The sequence below is a fragment of the Podarcis bocagei genome, assembly GCF_964188305.1.
Source record: "Podarcis bocagei genome assembly, chromosome: 18".
Classification (NCBI taxonomy): domain Eukaryota; kingdom Metazoa; phylum Chordata; class Lepidosauria; order Squamata; family Lacertidae; genus Podarcis; species Podarcis bocagei.
Genome location: NC_138144.1, coordinates 3,108,325 through 3,122,913, shown reverse-complemented (window position 1 = coordinate 3,122,913; position 14,589 = coordinate 3,108,325). Strand labels below are relative to the sequence as shown.

The window sequence follows — 14,589 nt, the reverse complement described above, 5'->3', positions numbered from 1 at the left end:
GGATAAAAAGGACCCCCTGACCGTTAGGTCCAGTCGTGGCCGACTCTGGGGTTGCGGCACTCATCTCGCTTTATTGGCCGAGGGAACCGGCGTACAGCTTCTGGGTCATGTGGCCAGCAGGACTAAGCCGCTTCTGGCAAACCAGAACAGCACACGGAAATGCCGTTTACCTTCCCACTTGAGTGGTACCTATTTATCTACCTATTTATCGTGCTTTCAAACTGCTAGGCTGGCAGGAGCAGGGACCGAGCAACGGGAGCTCACCCCGTCATTGCGGGGATTCGAACCGCCGACCTTCTGATCGGCAAGTCCTAGGCTCTGTGGTTTAACCCACAGCGCCACCCACATTAGATAAGGAGGATAGGATTGCTCAAAAGCCATTCACGTACTTTCCCCCAGAATTCCATAGCCCGGCGCCCTCTGAACGCTTCGAACTACAGCTCCCATCTGCGAACGGAGGAAGGGGGCAAGGGGGGACGCTTCTCAAAACCTCTGGAGTGGTTTAAATCTGCTTTAATCTGTAAGCGCCTGGGGGCAGAGACCTTGGGAGTAAAGAGGACACATAACTGAACAGAAACGCAAATTCTCGCTTTTGCCAGAGGGAAGGGAACCCCCCCAATTTAGCCGATCCGAACTGCGAAGAACGGGTTGTGGGTGCAAAGTGGCCCATTAAAAGCATGCAGGAGAAAAAGCCGTTTTGGGGGGGATTTTAGGCAAGAGAGTATGCAAAGTGCACCCACGAAAACTGAACTGAAGAGGCTAAAACTGGAAGTGTTTGCAGAAGGGATTAATATCTATTAGCATCCAGACAGAAGCGGTTCGGTTCATCCTTGGCAACAAACAGGGTCACCCTGACCGAGAATAAAGAGTACATCTTTCTCTTCCTCGCTCTCTCCCCCCCGACGTCCAGACTTACTCTGCAGGGAGAGTTTCTGCATGTAACACAAAACACCCCACCGTGCTCAGCACGGATAACTTATCACTTGGGGGGGGGGAGTGGAGGAGAGTAAATAAAATAAAATATCAAGTCCTTTCCTTTTGCTGCACCCCATTTGCACGCAGACGTTAAGAGGTCCTACAAGGCTGCATCTCCCTTTTTTAAGAAGGGTAAAAGGTAAAGGGACCCCTGACCATTAGGTCCAGTCACGGACGACTCTGGGGTTGCGGCGCTCATCTCACTTTATTGGCCGAGAGAGCTGGCATACAGCTTCCGGGTCATGTGGCCAGCATGACTAAGCCGCTTCTGGCGAACCAGAGCAGCGCACGGAAACGCCATTTATCTTCCCACCAGAGCGGTACCTATTTATCTACTTGTGCTGGTGTGCTTTCGAACTGCTAGGTTGGCAGGAGCAGCGACCCGAGCAACGCGAGCTCACCCCGTCATGGGGATTCAAACCGCCAACCTTCTGACCGGCAAGTCTTGGCTCTGTGGTTTAACCCACAGCGCCACCTGCGTCCCCTTTTAAGAAGGGAGGAATGGAGAAAAGGAGCAAAAAGGAACACGCCTGATATCGCGCCCATCTAATTCAATACCACCTGCAGTGATCGGCAGCAGCGCTCCAGGGGAGAACTGAACCCGGGACCTTGTGCGAGGAAAGCTCCTTGGGGCTACGGCACTGCCTAAATATATCCACGTACAACGCAAAAGTCACAAAAGTCAAGACGCTAGCCCTCACTGTTCCAAATTTGGGACTTGGGCTTATTCTGTGCATCGCTCGATTTAGCACAGTGCTGGCCGGCAGGGGTTTCAGACAGAGCCCTACTACCCAGAGAGGCCGGCTTTCGAACTCGGGCCCTTTGCATGCAGAAAGTGGCAGCTTCCTTACAGACCAAGAGCAAAGCAAGTTACTAGACCTCATGACCCGAGCCACATTCTGGATTCTTTTTCAGAGGCAGGACTCACCGCAAGGCTTAGACACTGCCACTTGGCTGGCGCAGGGGGCGCCCAAGTGTAAGGACTGGCTAGCAGCTGCTGCGATTTTCTCTGAGGTAGTGTTGCTGGCGAGATCCGGGGATTGGGGCGGCGATGGCGATGAAGAAGTCGAGGAAAGCGAGCACTGCGTCTGGCACCGCAGCTGCGTCAGGGACTGGGGCATGCCCTGGTAGTGCCGCGTGGCGCTCAACAGGTCGTTGAGGATCTGCAAGATGGTGCCGATGTCCCGCCGGGGCCGCCCGCTGCTGTCCTGGCAATTCGGGTGCAACGTGCCTGCGAGGGAGAAGCAAAGTCAAGTCGCTAGCCCTCAAGGTTATCGATTCGCAATCTAAACGCATGAAGTTGCTTGGCTGGTTTTTCCTCCCCCTCCCCCAGAATTTGTGTTTGTGGTCGGGTGCGGAAGGAAAATTTGGAATTATAGAGTGGGCACCCCAAAGGTCATCCAGCCCAACCCCGGCAACGCAGGGATCTCAACTTCCCAAAAAGCCTCCAAGGAAGGAGAGGCCGCCACCTGCAGAGGGAGACTGTCAGAAAAGAGTCTTGTTAACTTCCCTTTCCCGCGCTTGCTTAGGGTGAATGTTAAAGCTTTTGAAGGGCAGGTTTCTAGTCCACATGAGAAGAGGAAGTGGCAATAATCTGGGCCAGGGAGCAAACTCTCCAGTGTTCTCTTTGCTTTTTTTAAAACCAGCTTGGCTGGCGTACCTCTTCGAATCAACATAATCCAGTCCAACCCCCTGAAAATTGGGAATCACAGCAAAATTAACGTATTTTTTGCTCTATAAGACTCACTTTTCCCCTCCTAAAAAGTAAGGGGAAATGTGTGTGCGTCTTATGGAGCGAATGCAGGCTGCTCAGCTATCCCAGAAGCCAGAACAGGAAGAGGGATTGCGGCTTTCGCTGCCCAGCGATCCCTCTTGCTGTTCTGGCTTCTGAGATTCAGAATGTTTTGTTTCTTGTTTTCCTCCTCCAAAAACTAGGTGCATCTTGTGGTCTGGTGCGTCTTATAGAGTGAAAAATACGGTATATTTGGGATCCCCACTTTGAGGGAGTTGGGCATGTTTTGTTGTTGTTGTTTAGTCGTTTAGTTGTGTCCGACTCTTCGTGACCCCCTGGACCAGAGCACGCCTGGCCCTCCTGTCTTCCACCGCCTCCCGCAGTTTGGTCAAACTCATGCTGGTAGCTTCGAGAACACTGTCCCACCATCTCATCCTCTGCTGTCCCCTTCTCCTTGTGTCCTCCATCTTTCCCAACCTCTGATTAAAAACCCCCTCTTTAATGTTGCCAGACAACAAGAGAGTATTCCAACCCTGGCTCTCCAAGCTACAAACCCCACGACCCCCAAGCAGTGGTTAGGCATGGTGAGAGATTTAGCCAACAACGTTTGAGGGACCAAAAGTTGAATAACTCTAGAATAGAACCCCAGTTTATCCCTAACCACTAGTGGATATTATCAGAGTCCTGCAACATCCTTTGAAGGGGCTGCAGTGTCACAGATTTCCCAAACCGCAACCAACAAGCCCATTTAATAAATAATAATAAATAATAATAATAATAATAATAATTTGAAGTTATATACCGCCCTTTACCCAGGGGTCTCAGGGCAGTTAATAAAAATCAAGATATAAAACCACAAAATAACTAATAAGAATAAGAACAACAACACAATAGCTGCAACCCCCACTGGAAAAAAACCACATTTTGGAAGGGCATAGGATGTAAATGAGCTCAACCAAAGGCCTGGTTAAAAGGGAACATTTTTCCAGGCGCCTAAAGGTGTATAATGAAGGCTCCAGGCAAACAGATACAATTTTTTAGAAATGTTGAGCTGCAAATTCACTTGGTTTTCTCTTATCAAAAACCAGCAGAGATCAGATTCAGATCTGCTTTGTACAGAAACCCATCAGTTGGCTCCCACAGTCCATTTTCGATTGTAAAAATGGCACATGGACCTGCGCCAGCTTCAGGGCTCCACAGGGCTCTTCTTCAGCCAGCAAAAGCGCTCGGTGATGTTCCTGAAGCTTGCACACACACCACAACACGAAGCCGTATTTTGTTCCCACGAAAGGCAGAGGGGTCGGAGGAAGAGGAAATAAGGGTCAACGAAGACTTACCAGAAAACGTCCCCGAAAAAACACCCGGAGCGTGGTTCACGAAGCTTTCGATCACAGCGCCGGGTTTGCGGGGTCGGGAAGGCTGAACGGGGCTGGCACTGGGTGAAGGTTTGCTCCGTGTGGCGCAATCGACCTGAGAAAGGAGGGCAGGGGTGAAAATTGAAGTCTGTGCAAAGATTCAGAAGGGGCACCCCGCGGTCATCTAGTCCAACCCCGGAATCACAGGCAACGAATTCCTGACGGATGTCCGCCCAACTTCTGCTTAGAAAGCTCCTGAATAGAGATGCGAATTCCTGCCTCAAACCATATTCAGAAAAGGGTTTTTCTTAAACGCCCCCAAAAAAGTCTAATTTGAATTAAGGCCAAAATTGTGGCTTTCTGGTGCCAGGGCAAGAGAAGTTGTGGGTTCAAATGGGAGAGTATTTGCTCTGAATGAAAGTTCAATCTCCAGGGAGATCTGGGAACTGCCTTCCATCTAACCCCCCCCCCCCCCGATGGCGGCATTTTTCCATCTCCGCCAAGCTAAGCAGTTGGCCCCTTATCTCTCTCGCCCTGACCTAGCCACTCTGATCCACGCGACGGTCACCTCCAGACTGGATTATCGTAACTCGCTCTACGTGGGGCTGCCCTTGAGAGTGACCCAGAAACTCCAATGGGTGCAGAATGCCGCGGCGAGACTCCTTATGGGGTCTTCGCTGCGAGATCACATTCACCCGGTGCTATACCAGCTGCACAGGATCAGGTTTAAGGTGCTGGTTTTAACCTTTAAAGCCCTATACGGCCTAGGACCCTCGTACCTACGGGACCGCCTCTTCTGGTATGCCCCACAGAGAAACCTACGGTCTGCAAATAAAAACATCCTGAAGGTCCCAGGCCACAGAGAGGTTAGGCTGGCCTCAAGTAGAGCCAGGGCTTTCTCGGCTGTGGCTCCGATCTGGTGGAACACTCTGTCACAAGAGACTAGGGCTCTGCGGGACTTGACATCTTTCCGCAGGGCCTGCAAGACGGAGCTGTTCCACCAGGACTTTGGCCAGGGCACAGCCCGACTCCTTCCCTCGGCAATCTTCGCGGAGCTCTGGCCCAATGGTTGCCAGTGGTTTAATTTGAATTAATTTTATAAGGAATGATTTTAGAGTGCTGTGTTGTGTTGTACTGTTGTACTGTTTTATTGTTGTTAGCCGCCCTGAGCCCGGCTTCGGCTGGGGAGGGCGGGATATAAATAAAATTTGTTATTATTATTTATTATAGCTGCTGCTAGTCCGTGCAGACATTATTGAATGGGATGGACCAACGCTCTGACTTGGCGTGCGGCAGATTTCTGGCCCTAAATGGTGACGGGCCACAGCTCGGTGGCCGGACACCTGTCCTGCATATAGAAGGCCCCCTCCCAATGTTTACTCCTCTGCAGATAGGGCCAGGAACATCCCTGGAGAGACGCTGCGAATCAGTGTAGACCATACAGAAGGAGGACTAGTGGTCTGCATAAAGGAGCTCCCTATCTACCGTATTTTTTCGCTCTATAAGATGCACCAGACCACAAGTTTTTGGAGGAGGAAAACAAGAAAAAAAAAATATTCTGAATCTCAGAAGCCAGAAGCGCAGTGAAAGCAGCAATCCCTCTTGCTGTTCTGGCTTCTGGGATAGGTGCGCAGCCTGCACTCGCTCCATAAGATGCACACACATTTCCACTTACTTCTTAGGAGGGGAAAAGTGAGTCTTATAGAGCAAAAAATACAGTAAATCGGCCCCTCATGAGGACTAGAACCCTAGAGGCTTCTGCCCAATGGAGTTTCATAGACTCGTGGAATTGCAGGAGGGACCACATGGGTCACTCAGTTCAATGCAATGTAGGAGTCTTTTGTCCAATGTTGGGCTCAAAGCTATCACGCAGGGGCTCTCTGCACGTGACCAGGAGCCAGAGGATGGCTTTGAAGACTAGACCCTGGTTTTAGATCTTGAGTTAAACTTTTGAACATGGGGGGGGGGGATACAGTGAGATCAGATAACATTCCTGCGATGAAGGAATCCTTCGCCCAACATGGGATTCGAACCCACGACCCAAAGAGCCTCAAGCTCTTCTGTTAACGCTTGCAGACTGAAACAGGCTCGCGTTCTGTCCGCTGCGTGCGTTTGTTTCAACGGGTCTACTTAAGAGCAGGGCTTAGCGGCCACGAGCCACTTGGAAAATACCGTATTTTTTGCTCTATAAGACTCACTTTTTCCCTCCTAAAAAGTAAGGGGAAATGTGTGTGCGTCTTACGGAGCGAATGCAGGCTGCGCAGCTATCCCAGAAGCCAGAACAGCAAGAGGGATTGCTGCTTTCACTGCGCAGCGATCCCTCTTGCTGTTCTGGCTTCTGAGATTCAGAATATTTTTTTTTCTTCTTTTCCTCCTCCAAAAACTAGGTGCGTCTTGTGGTCTGGTGCGTCTTACAGAGTGAAAAATACAGTGTTTCTACCTATGGCGATGGACGATAAGACCCCTCACCCAATTCAGTGCCCTGAAAGTGAGACCCTTATTTTCCCGAAAACAACCCCCCATTGCAATAGCTCAGACGTGAGGCTCAGGTTCTGGGTTCGAGTCTCGAACGGACGAGACCAAGACTCACCTCTGAACACGACGAAGAACTCCCCATGCCACCGTTCGCCTGGGCCCCGTGCGAGCGGAACATGCCGGCCGTGACGGGCGTCGGGTGGGCGGAGCTACAGTACGTGGGCGGGGCCTGCGGCGGGGAGGCGGGGCTTTCCTGGCAAGCGGGCGGGGAGGCGGGGACCCGGGCGAAGTGGGGGGCGTGGCCGCCCCCGTGGAGAGCGGCGGGGCAGTCGGGACCGGCTGGGGGCGCAGCGGCCGGGGGTTCGCCGCGGCTGGCGATGAGGTGGCGGTGCTGCAGCTGTCCGCCGTTCTGCTGGGCCGCCAGTTGCAGCTGAACGAACATCATATGGTCCCCGACGCGGAGGGCCAAGGTGAGAGGGGATCTTCCAGACAGGAAGTCGTTTACCTGGGGAGGGAAGACGAGGGGGATGTGAGAGGCGGAGGCGTAAAGGAGGCAGGTATCAAAATCAAAACAAAGCAGATTCATTTTCACACCTCGGAATTCGCAGAAAGGGGAGGAAAAAACCACAAGCGCAGCATTGAATAATAATAATAATAATAATAATAATAATAATAATAATAATAATAATAATAATAATTTATTCATACCCCGCCCATCTGGCTGGGTTTCCCCAGTCACTCTGGGCGGCTTCCAACAAAACACTAAAATACAATAACCCGTTAAACGTTAAAAGCTTCCCTAAACAGGGCTGCCTTCAGATGTCTTCTAAAAGTTTGGTAGTTCTTTTTCTCTTTGACATCTGGAGGGAGGGTGTTCCACAGGGCGGGCGCCACCACCGAGAAGGCCCTCTGCCTGGTTCCCTGTAACTTGGCTTCTCGCAGTAAGGGAACCGCCAGAAGGCCCTCGGAGCTGGACCTCCGTGTCTGGGCTGGACGATGGGGGTGGAGATGCTCCTTCAGGGATACTGGGCCGTTTAGGGCTTTAAAGGTCAGCACCAACACTTTGAATTGTGCTCGGAAACGTACTGGGAGCCAATGTAGGTCTTTCAAGACCGGTGTTATATGGTCTCGGCAGCTGCTCCCAGTCACCAGTCTAGCTGCTGCATTCTGGATTAGTTGTAGTTTCCGGGTCACCTTCAAAGGTAGCCCCACGTAGAGCGCATTGCAGTAGTCCAAGCGTGAGATAACCAGAGCATGCACCACTCTGGCCAGACAGTCTGCGGGCAGGGAGGGTCTCATCCTGCGTACCAGATGGAGCTGGCAGACAGCCACCCTGGACACAGAATTGATCTGCACCTCCATGGACAGCTGTGAGTCCAAAATGACCCCCAGGCTGCGCACCTGGTCCTTGAGGGACACAGTTACCCCATTCAGTACCAAGGAGTTCTCCACACCCTCCCGCCTCCTGTCCCCCCAAAACAGTCCTTCTGTCTTGCCAGGATTCAACCTCAATCTGTTAGCCGCATCTATCCTCCAACCGCCTCCATACAAGCAGGGTGAGTAAAACTCAAAAGAAATAGGATTTTTAAAATTTAAATCAGATTTTTTTTTAAAATTTCAATCGGATTTTTAAAATAAATTGCTTTTGGAGGAATTTTTTCTTCTTCTAAAGATAGTTTTCTGTTTAAGTTACATTGTACTCCAAAGGCTATTCATCAGGAAATGTTACAGGTAGATAGCCGCGTCGGTTTGCCATATTTGAAACAAAATTTTAAAATTCCTTCCTGTAGCACCTTAGAGAGCAACTAAGTTTGTTATTGGTATGCGCTTTCGTGTGCATGCACAATTCTTCAAACCTCAGACTGGTGACTTCTGTTTCATTGTATCTGAAGCAGTGTGAATGCACACGAAAGCTCATACCAATAACAAACTTAGTTGCTCTATAAGGTGCTACAGGAAGGAATTTTAAAATTTTGTTTCGACACCAGGAAACATTTTAACTTTTTCATGTGTGCTAAAACTCAGTCCAAGTTTGCTTCTTGTTGCTTTTTAAACCCAATTTAACCACATCACTTAACAAACATGGATACATAAGCTATAATGTTACCGCTTTGGTTAAATAAATTGTTTCAATTGTTATTAAGGAAATGATTATTTTTCTCCTTCCTATAAAGTACAGCAGAAAAGCTGTCCAAATACAGTTAACTTATTAAACTGCACAATAATTTCATAATAACCTAAGTATTTCTAATAGTATAACCAAATCAGTCATTTTTGATGTAACTGTAAAAACTACTCTGAAAATTTTTTATTCCAAAAATGAAACCTTCATCTGGTTGTAAAAATTAAGATTTTGCCAGCAAGAATGAGTCTTTCTGTAAAAAAAAAAAGAGATTTAAATTGTCTTACTGACTAGTGATTAGAATCAAGTCTTACTGACTAGGGATTTAAATCCTGATTTAAATCGATTAGATTTAAATCAAATCCACCCTGAAATCAAGGGGTCAAAATTGGCACAGTTATAACCACAGTTTGGAAGCCACAAGGTTAAAATCAGTGCCGTTTTGAGATCAAGTCGTCAGATTCCATGCAGTTTTGGAATCAGTGGTCAAAACCAGCCCCTTTTGAGATTGTGGGGTCAAAATCGAGCCGTCTCTAAAGGTTCGTCCCGCTTTCTTGAGTCGAAATGCTCCCCAGCAGCATGCAAATGGACAAAACTCCTTGAGCAGTTGTGAAAACTCACGTCTACGATATCTCAAAAAGGGCCCAGATCCGAAGCAAACAGACAAAAACAAACCAGGCATCCAAACGTATATAGTGGATTAATGGATTTCGATACGCTCCTCACATTCAGTCCCAGAGCAGTGTCCGACAACAAATTTACTTGGGGAGCGAGTGAAAATCAAGTTGCTAGACCTCAGGGCTGCAAACCTCAAAACGGAAACGGGTTCAGGATTCAGAGTCTGTTTTTGCTGGTTCCCTGCTCTCTCTCCCCGCATACTCCAAATTCTCCAAACGAGGAACAGGGGAGGATTTTTAAAAAAACTTACGCATAGTCGCCTGGAGACACAGCCCGACTCGCCATAGGTGAGCAGCTACCTGGAAAAGCCTGGTTTCAGAGGCAGCTCACAGCTACAGTCTTACTTTTTAACTACCATGTTTTTTTCTCTATAAGACGCACCAGACCACAAGACGCACCTAGTTTTGGGAGGAGGAAAACAAGGAAAAAAATATTCTGAATCTCAGAAGCCAGAACAGCAAGAGGGATCGCTGCGCAGTGAAAGCAGCAATCCCTCTTGCTGTTGTGGCTTCTGGGACAGCTGCGCAGCCTGCATTCGCTCCCTAAGACGCACACACATTTCCCCTTACTTTTTAGGAGGGAAAAAGTGAGTCTCATAGAGCAAAAAATACGGTAATTATAATAAAAAATAAAGGGTCTGTTTTTATGCGTATTGTGTTGTTTTTATGATGTTAGCTGTTCTGAGCCTGGCCTCGGTCAGGGGGGCGGGATACAACTAATTTTTAAAATTATTATTATTATTATTATTATTATTATTATTATTATTATTATTTTGCCTCCTCCAGTCCTTACAAAAACAGAAACTAGGAACAGTTTCCCCTTGGCCCAGGTTTCCAGCGGAGGATGAGAGCACAGTCCTCACGCCAAAACCACACCACTCACAGTTCAAAGAATGGGTCACGTGGCAGGCAGCCCGTTCAACAGGGGCAGCTCTGCCGCCCATCATTCCAAGTTTGGGAGCAGCTACACCTGACGGATTTCCGCCTGCCGGGGGCTGGTGCTCCATTGGGGTGGTGGAGAAAGCCAGCAGATTGGAGGGCCGGGTTTCTCAAAAGACAGGCCCCCGCCGCCCATTTTCCACCTCATCGGAGTCAATCACCACTGTGGGCAGACCATAATACCCGACACACCTGTGCGATCTGCCGGGATTTGATCTGGGGAAGCCCCGGTTCTTGGGAGGGGTGGGGCGACAGCAGTAAATATTTGCCTAACCAGGTGGGGTTCGCTGGTCTAGGGAGGAGTCTTTTAAAAAGACATAACTAGACATTTCGTCCTCGCCAACTTAAGAAGGTAAAGGGTATGAGAAGCAAACTGAATAATAACCTGGTTTTTCCTCCCTTCCATGCTGCCACTGAGATAAGGGTCTGCAAAGCAGCCGCGAAGTGGGTGGGTTTTTAAAACCACGAGACGCTTCTAATTCCAGAGTTCTGGGTTCGAGTCCAAACTAAGGCCCGGGGGCTGGATCCGGCCCAATCGCCTTCTCAATCCGGCCCGCGGACAGTCTGGGAATCAGCGTGTTTTTACACGAGTAGAATGTGCGCTTTTATTTAAAATGCATGTCTGGGTTATTTGTGAGGCATAGGAATTCGTTCATTTCGCCCCCTTCAAAATATAGTCCGGCCCCCCACAAGGTCTGAGGGACAGTGGACCAGCCCCCTGCTGAAAAAGTTTGCTGTGTCGGTTTGATAATGTGTGCTTTGCTATGCCTAATAAAGGATATTTGATTTGGAAAAAAGGTGGCTGACTCCTGCCTTAGGGATTGGTGGAGTTTATTCCTCCTGCAAAGGCAATGGAGGTTTTAGGAACAGAGTTTTCCTTCTGTTTTTCTTGCTGCCTAGGAGTGGTTCAACCGACGCTTCCGGAAATTTTTGCAATGCACACAGAAGGAGAGGAATCCTCCTTTCTTGCTGCTGCAGAAATGTCAGCAAAAGGGAGAGAGAAAAGGAATAAAAATCTAGGTAAGGGTAAAGGGACCCCTGACCATTAGGTCCAGTCGTGGCCGACTCTGGGGTTGCGGTGCTCATCTCGCTTTGCTGGCTGAGGGAGCCGGCGTACAGCTTCCGGGTCATGTGGCCAGCAGGACTAAGCCGCTTCTGTTGAACCAGAGCAGCACACAGAAACGCCGTTTACCTTCCCGCCGGAGTGGTACCTATTGATCTACTTGCACTTTGACATGCTTTCAAACTGCTGGGTTGGCAGGAGCAGGGACCGAAAGACGGGAACTCACCCTGTCGCGGGGATTCGAACCGCCGACCTTCTGATCGGCAAGTCCTAGGCTCTGTGGTTTAACCCACAGTGCCACACGCGTCCCATAATAAAAATCTAAGCGCACCCAAAAAATGCTCCTTGCGTCATCCATGACCCTACTTGACTCCAACCCTCCCAGCACCTGCTGGAATCCTCTAGACTCCCTGCAACTGTTCATGCCCCCATCTACACACACAGAAGAAACGGAAGACAACACCCCCCACCCCCCGGCTTCGAAGTTTCTGAGAAACTCGTGGGAACTGAGGGGGGCCGGATGCAGGCAGTGGGCGCAAAGCAGCGAAGTTGAGTTTCGGACAGCCGGGAAGTTGAGCCGAGCGAGGTTTAGCAGGCTGCTACCTGCAGGAAGCAGACCTGAAACCACCTCTAGCACGCAAATTATTGTTATTATTTTCGAAAGGTTAGAAGGCACCTAAACACGGAAGAAGTGGGACGCACCTCAGCGCTGCCATTTTCTGCAGGAACAGCGCCATAAACAAAACAGATGCGGAAAGCATCAAGCAAAAAAAACCCCAGTTTGTTAAAAATATATACCGTATTTTTTGCTCTCTAAGACTCACTTTTCCCCTCCTAAAAATAAGGGGAAATGTGTGTGCGTCTTATGGAGCGAATGCAGGCTGCGCAGCTATCCCAGAAGCCAGAACAGCAAGAGGGATTGCTGCTTTCACTGAGCTTCTGGCTTCTGAGATTCAGAATATATTTTTTTCTTGTTTTCCTCCTCCAAAAACTAGGTGTGTCTTGTGGTCTGGTGCGTCTTATAGAGCAAAAAATGCGGTAATTTGATTTAACAAATCATGCATATTCAGACCTGGTAACTGTTTCTCTACTCTCTTCACAAACACTGGGGTGGAAGTGGCTGAAATACCCAGGAATGGTGATGTCAAGGGGTTTCTGAGCATGTGCAGAGTGCAGCCCTGCGAGCTAGTGTAGAGTAAGCATTCTTATCCCCGGGAAGCGAAGATTGCAGACGTAAGTCCTCCGTCACTCTTCCTGCCTTCATTTGCAGCCGGAACCCAAGACTGTAAGCGCCTCGAGGGCAGAGACTGGGTTTCCTGGTTGCCGCAATGTGCCACATTGCTACCAGGGATGTGGGGCAAAATAGAAGAGGGCAAAACACGCCTGTTCTGGTAATTGCCCTACGGAACTCTGCCACAGGAAGGCTATGCGGAAATACCGCTTGCACTGAAACCCAGGAATATTTTTTTTGGGGGGGGGGACTCTGTCTCCTGCATTGCAGGGGAGTCCCACTAGATGACCCTCATGGTGCCTCTGGAAGGGATAATTCGAACTCAGACCCCACCCCACAGCCATGAATCTCAGAGCCTCTCAAACATACCAGTCCTGGGTTGCAGCACGAATGATGCAGGGGAGGGGAGGGGGACTCACAACCAACCCCCCCTCCAACCAAATTATTTGGAGCTAGTATACGGATCAGCCATGCAAAAGTGCAGTCTATCTGTGAGTGCGAAGGATGGTTTCTTCCATCAGGGCCAGAACAAATGCGTGCCTCTATGACATGGGTAGGCAAACTAAGGCCCGGGGGCCGGATCCGTCCCAATTGCCTTCTCAATCCGGCCCATGGACGGTCCGGGAATCAGGGTGTTTTTACATGAGTAGAATGTGTCCTTTTATTTAAAATGCATCTCTGGGTTATTTGTGGGGCATAGGAATTCATTCATTATTATTTTTTGCAAAATATAGTCCGGCCCCCCGCAAGGCCTGAGGGACAGTGGACCGGCCCCCTGCTGAAAATGTTTGCTGACCCCTGCTCTATGACAACCTTGTGCCCTCTGACGAGGGCTTGAGGTGACCCAGGGCAGATCTACAGGACTAGAAATTTGGCCTTTGCTCCCCCCCAAGTCTGGAGAGCTGTGGGGGGGGGCAGAGAGGGGAGAAGCCGCGTTCTCCAAATCTCCAGGCGTCTGGCATCACCTCCCCCCCACCGGCCTGCGCCAGTCACGAAATTCCAAAACCAGCCCAGCCGCAGAGGAGCCTCTGCCGTCAAAAGCACCCTCGCGCCCCCCCCCAATCCGCCGGCCGCAAGTCACGACTCCCGGGCTGTGTGTCTCTCCCTGCAGCAACCGCCCCCACCGGCGGCACAAAAGACCGCTGGACACCCGCCAGGTTATAAAAAAACAACCACCCATCACCGCGCAATAGGCAGCAAGCAATATTATTGATTTTGATTAAACAGCGGAGGGGCGGGGGCGTCTGTCGCACACAGCTGGAAGAGAATCTTCCCATCAGGAAAAGAAAATGCATTGTTTTCAGGCTCCCCCCCCCAAAAAAAAATAATAATATCGCCCCACCGGCTGAATGGAGTGAGCTCCTTTGTTCTCAAAAGCCTCACGCCAGCCCAGATGGCAATTTCCATATGCAGAAGAGGTCTGGGGGAGATTTTCCTCAAAGGATAAATTCTCTCTGCCCCCCTCACCGCTGTAAATTCGTGAGTAGCCCCTCTGCTGGGATTTCAGTGGCGATCAAGTACATTGTCCCCCTGGCAAAAAGGGGGATAAATTTTGTGGATGGGGTGTATTCTGCCTCCCCCCCCCCCCGGTATTATAGAAACTAGGCACCAAGGGAACGTGGGACGTCAAGAAATGCAGAGACCTATTTTGTGCCCCCCCCCCACAAAAGCCAGCCGTTGAAAAATACAAAAGCAACATACACTCCCCCTGGCAAATCGCAAGGGCCATAAACTTGACCATAAAGCATTTTAATAACACGAAGCCGTAGGAGAACAAACAAAATGACGACTGCACATTATATCATCGCAACCTCAGAGGATATCGCAAACCCATTTCACAGACTCTGTGACTGAGGGTATAGCACAGGGAGGAATGAGACAAACAAAAAAATAATAATTCGGGATTGTGCACCAGTACGGGGGAAAATAGCTTGGAATCTACATGCATTTGATGCCCCCAAACCCCCCAAAAATGCTGCCTTGCAAGGGGTTGGGCTAGATGGCCTCTGTGGTTCCCCCT

At 49.7% G+C, this 14,589-nt stretch overlaps 1 protein-coding gene across 2 annotated transcripts in view; it reads right to left on the bottom strand.

The window, feature by feature from the left end:
• Positions 1-14,589, bottom strand: part of MIDN (midnolin) — a 46,578-nt gene that overhangs the window by 6,773 nt on the left and 25,216 nt on the right. For both annotated transcript variants that reach the window (XM_081177807.1, XM_081177806.1), the window contains exons 5-7: positions 6,653-7,042; positions 4,045-4,177; positions 1,904-2,206 (exon numbers count right to left, since the gene is read on the bottom strand). In XM_081177807.1, the coding sequence (XP_081033933.1) occupies positions 1,904-2,206; positions 4,045-4,177; positions 6,653-7,042 (826 nt within the window). The remainder of the gene's footprint in view (positions 1-1,903; positions 2,207-4,044; positions 4,178-6,652; positions 7,043-14,589) is intronic.